General features: G+C 37.4%; 1 protein-coding gene across 2 annotated transcripts in view; it reads right to left on the bottom strand.

Moving 5' to 3' along the window:
- Nucleotides 1–2,874: 2,874 nt before the first annotated feature.
- Nucleotides 2,875–5,493, bottom strand: part of adamts3 (ADAM metallopeptidase with thrombospondin type 1 motif, 3) — a 108,358-nt gene continuing 105,739 nt past the window's right edge. For both annotated transcript variants that reach the window (XM_016241095.1, XM_016241096.1), the window contains one exon: nucleotides 2,875–4,383. In XM_016241095.1, the coding sequence (XP_016096581.1) occupies nucleotides 3,905–4,383 (479 nt within the window). In that variant the 3' untranslated portion in view covers nucleotides 2,875–3,904. The remainder of the gene's footprint in view (nucleotides 4,384–5,493) is intronic.

Raw genomic sequence — 5,493 nt, 5'->3', positions numbered from 1 at the left:
AAACACATTAATATGCAAATTAGATTTAGTTTATAGATACATTGTATATAATGAGAAAACCCGTTTATGGCCATTTTACACACATTTTGCAGAAAGAAAAATGGTATATCAAATCATTCTGTTATAACATAGTTGATAATCATCTTTATACAAAGTTTGGTAAAAAAAAAATCCTGAAAACTAAAAATGTATTGGTGATTTTAAAAAACTATTGTTTTTGCCTATGCATGTTCATTCAACTTATGAATGAAATATTTTTTACATTTTTTTTTATGCTCTAAACAATGTAAAGACATGAAAAAAACTATTTTTTTTCCTAAAAATCTTTTCTCTGGTCTTAAGAGGTTAAGGTTGCTTTTATATAAGTGGATTCTGCAATATCTTACTCATACTAAAAATTATTTTATTTAGAATGCCCTTTTATGTAAAATTGTAATGATCTTGGTGATCTTAAGTACCATTCAGAAAATAATAAACATCCTGATGTTTGGCTCATTAATCTGAATCAGTCTTTACAGAAATTAAAGCCTTTCATAACATACTGTAGCAATTTTGAGCCTGACGGTATGGTGAGCTGGAAAATAATTGGCAGCCCAAATTATATTTTTATATGAAAACCATATAGAGCACCATGAAGTGCTCTCATGCAATTGAATGCTGTAATAAAATGTTTGGCCTAAGTGAAATAATTGACTTCTATAGAAAAGTATATATGAGCATCCATTATAAACAGAACAAAGGAGATTTCAATCATGAGCAATTTCACTGCATTTGGTGTTGTGAAGGGAACAATGGTGCAAACTTAAAGACAGACTGAAAGCCTCAGTAGCACACATATCTCAGCATACAGTACATTTGATATCAGGATTTATATAATACATTTAGTAGGATTTATTTAGTACCGAATACACACTATTGTATGCAATAAGCTATTGCTGTTTTCACAAACACATTGGAAGACACCATTTGTAGGATTATAAACATGGATTTTAAGTGAAAAGAGTCTTATTAGGGCTTTAAAGTGAAAAGGAGAAAATACGAGTTTACCTTTGATGAAAAAAATAAAGCAAACCTAAAAAAATACTCTCAAGAGACAGCATGGTATTTATTACTTTCTTTATTGCTATGTGCTCCCCATTACAACAAACAGCCTCAGTAGTGTACGCTTCCATTACAACTAACAAAAGTACAAATTAAAACAAAAAGAAATGACTTCAAGCGACAACTGAAAGTGTCTTTGTAAGACAGAACAACAATTGACACTTAAATTAACCTGGAATTGTGGGGATAAATATGCTTTATCCTTTATGTTGGGTGTCTGTCTGTGGCTTAGGGATTGTCAAATTAACTTCTTCTATCTCGCATTCTTTTGGGTCTCTGAAGAACAATAAAACGAAAGCTTTTTTGTGATGCACACAACATTGACCTCAGCTTTAATTGGTTTAACGATGCTCAAAGACAACTGACACTATCTGTATGCAGATACAACTATTGACTATTCTAGAGGATCAAAATCCACAATACATTTTTTTTAAAGCTACGAATTAACTGTAAAGCAGTTTCGTGAAGGATTGAGGGATTTGTGGGTGAAGGACAATATGAATCACTGTAAATGACAGCTTTGTTTAGGATTTTCTCCACAATTTTTCTATTCTAAAATGGCTGTGAAACAGCTTTAACTTTTAACATCTCAACAACTGAGCATGTGTCTCTTTTGTATCTAAAATGGCAGTTAAAATGACAACAATACGGTTATTCACATGTCTACTTTTGTGAGCTACTCTCAATGGGAGTCTATATTTTTGGTCTGAAATGACAGATAATGTTGCACATAAGACATGATGTTGAACTTTGAATCTTAATAAATACTCTAAAGTTCTCAATGGTATATACAATAGCTTTACAGTGGCACACGGGTGAATGTGTGTACAGTTATGAACAGCTGAACTCCACTGATAGACTAACTGGTTCCCTTGGTATTGCAGTCAGATGCATTGTGGTTGTGATAAAATCCTTAATTATAAAAAAATAAATAGCTTTCCTCTCCCTCAGACAAGTGAGATATCTTGTGACTGGGGGCAGTCGTGGCCTAATGGATAGTCAGACTTGTAACTCGAAGGTCGTGGGTTCGAGTCTCATGTCCGGCAGGGATTCTGGCTCTCTCCACCCTCAATACCATGACTGAGGTGAGACCCTTGAGCAAGGCACCGAACCCCCAACTGCTCCCCAGGCGCCGCAGCATTGGCTGCCCACTGCTCCGCGTGCTTGTTCACTACTCACTGCTGTATGTGAGCACTTGGATGGGTTAAATGCAGAGCACAAATTCCAAGTATAGGACACTTGTGCCGTGTCTCACAGTATAAGATCTCCAGAAATCTGGCCTTAAACATCCAATTCATCTCACAATATGTATGATGGGTCTCCTACATCATGGTGAAGCTGCTTTTAATGATGTTCAGTTTTGTTGTTGGCTAAATAAACTTCTGGCTGCAAGGGTGAATTCATAAGACAAAACAAGGGAAATCTAAGAAGCAAGTGTTAAAGAGAAGCCTCAACAACATGGCAAAATGAGGAGGAAAACAAAAAACCTGACAGTTTTCACAGTCTATGAGAATTTATTTGATCGATGACTTGCTGAGAGGCTGATTCATGAATGAAATCATTTTGGAATGAAAAGTAAATATTTGATGGCTATTTGTTCCTGGGGCTCACACAGTTTTGGAATATATTCATCATTGCTGAACTTGTGGCTGATAGCACATTTCCTAGCATATTATTTAAGTGTTCTTTATATAAAAAGCACCGATAATGCTCCTGAATTAATTTAAACTTGAACTTATTTTATCCGCGTGCTTGTTCACTACTCACTGCTGTATGTGAGCACTTGGATGGGTTAAATGCAGAGCACAAATTCCAAGTATAGGACACTTGTGCCGTGTCTCACAGTATAAGATCTCCAGAAATCTGGCCTTAAACATCCAATTCATCTCACAATATGTATGATGGGTCTCCTACATCATGGTGAAGCTGCTTTTAATGATGTTCAGTTTTGTTGTTGGCTAAATAAACTTCTGGCTGCAAGGGTGAATTCATAAGACAAAACAAGGGAAATCTAAGAAGCAAGTGTTAAAGAGAAGCCTCAACAACATGGCAAAATGAGGAGGAAAACAAAAAACCTGACAGTTTTCACAGTCTATGAGAATTTATTTGATCGATGACTTGCTGAGAGGCTGATTCATGAATGAAATCATTTTGGAATGAAAAGTAAATATTTGATGGCTATTTGTTCCTGGGGCTCACACCGTTTTGGAATATATTCATCATTGCTGAACTTGTGGCTGATAGCACATTTCCTAGCATATTATTTAAGTGTTCTTTATATAAAAAGCACCGATAATGCTCCTGAATTAATTTAAACTTGAACTTATTTTAAAAAAAAATCCTCAGTTTGTATTTTTGTAAAAATAATACTGACATTTTCCATATACAGTATTTACAGGAATGTTCATAAATATTAATTGGTCAAACATGTTTGGAGCTGGTAAAAATAAAACCGTAAAGATTGTGAAGTTTGATACAACTACAAGCGTTTCCTCACGAGTACCACCGGAGTCTCAATGTACGTGTACCAACCCCCCATAGACCAGGCTGCTAAGAGGATCATCGTAAGAACGTCTTTGGCACGTTCCCCATCACAACAGTGCGTGATTGACAAGTGTGTTTTCAAAACAAATACTGCTGGCGGGAGAATTGAGAACATTTGAAAGTGAACCAGCACTTTACTCTCTCTTGCTTTTAAATATCTTGAGGATGATCTGAAGGGAAAGATGAATGTTAAAGGTCTATGTCTACGACAAACAAATAAGAGAGAGTCCAGAGGAAAAAAGAAGATACAAACTAGCCTTCATCTCTCCACCACGGATGATGCTGTTGGCCACTGACTCTCTTGGAAACTTTCCAGCTGCCATGGCGCATCTTTAGCGGCATCCTCGTTCCACGAGCTATGGATCGTCATTGCAGGCAGATTCCTTGTTCCGAGTTTGAGGCGCTTTTGAGTCTTGCTGTTCTCAGTATTGAGTTTGCGAGGCGGGAGAGTGGCGGTCTGCTTGGAAAATTGGCCTTGTGACAAGGATCCCTGCTGGTGTAGCTGTGAGACTTTCAGAGTTCCATTTACAGAGGCTGAGAGTGTCTCCAGAAGTTGGGAGGCTGAACCAAAGCGAAGTTCCTTTTCTGTCTTAGCAGCTTCGTGCAGAAGAGGAGCAAAAGTGCCACTTCGCTTACTGCAGGATTCACAGCAGAGCTTCTTGTAACCTGGTATCGAGCAATAACGAGCCAGAACCTCCATCTGACAGAATATGGACTTGTCTCCTCTGCATGGCTCATCTGTCAGAGAAGCAGCAGGTTTTATACAGTGCCTTTTTAAGCATTTCTTTTTTTTGTCACAGAATATTTCCACATTTCAGCTTCTTTGAATCCTCAGGGTCTTTATCATCAATATTACCAAATACTGAATGTCTGTGCACAATTATGACAGTATTTCACCTAGTAATTTTGACCACAGTGGGAGTTCACCCATATTTGTCATGATTTACTCATCCTCATGCCATCCCAAATCAGTTTGTCTTTCTGTCACTTTTTCAACATTATCCTGGTCATTCTTTTTGTTAAGTCTGACGTCGCATCTCTAAGTTTCTGGGTCCAAATGCTCATTCAGAGCTTAAAAGCAAACAACAAATGGTGCTGATATACATTCACATTGTGCTGTACTACTACTGAAAAATCATGATTCTAACCTTTATCTCCATACCAAAAATCTCAGTTGGCCAGACAGTGAGTCATCTTTTCTAAATCATTAAATTACTGGTGTCCAGGACCAGAGCCTGGAGACTATCCGTCTGCAAAGCGGAAGTAAGTCTATGGGCAAGACTTCTGGTTCATTAGCTGTTGTAGGAAAATAAAGAGAAAGAATAACAACGTTAAAGGGGTCATATGATGCGATTTCAAGTTTTCCTTTCTCTTTGGAGTGTTACAAGCTGATTGGGCATAGATAAGATTCCTGAAGTTGCAAAGACTAAAGTCTCAAAACCAAAGAGATATTCTTTATCAAAGTAAAGACTCTGCCACGCCCTCCTAAAACGGCTCGTTCTAACACACCCCCACATATCTAGGTCACTATATATAAATATTATAAATACTATAAATATTTGCATAATGTGCGCCCAAATGTGCACGCAAAGAAAGAAGGCGTGGTTTCAGTAACCGCAGTTAGTGTTGAAGCAGCATGCCAGGGAGACGCTGTGTGTTTCTAGGCGAAAGCAAAAGCACTTTATTTGGCCTTCTGAAAGTAGATGCATTTATGAATCTTTAAGATCACTTACAACAGAAGAGCAATGCATTTTATGGACGACCGTTTCGTGAACCTAGGAGAGGAGGTAATTCTGACTTTGCTATGACAATCTGGCGCTTCTGAATCAGCTACTGTTTTGTTATTAG

This window comes from Sinocyclocheilus grahami, unplaced genomic scaffold (genome assembly GCF_001515645.1).
Source record: "Sinocyclocheilus grahami isolate Dianchi unplaced genomic scaffold, SAMN03320097.WGS_v1.1 scaffold611.1, whole genome shotgun sequence".
Taxonomy (NCBI): Eukaryota; Metazoa; Chordata; class Actinopteri; order Cypriniformes; family Cyprinidae; genus Sinocyclocheilus; species Sinocyclocheilus grahami.
The sequence above is the reverse complement of the archived record's forward strand: the minus strand, read 5'-3'. Positions and strand labels throughout refer to the sequence as shown.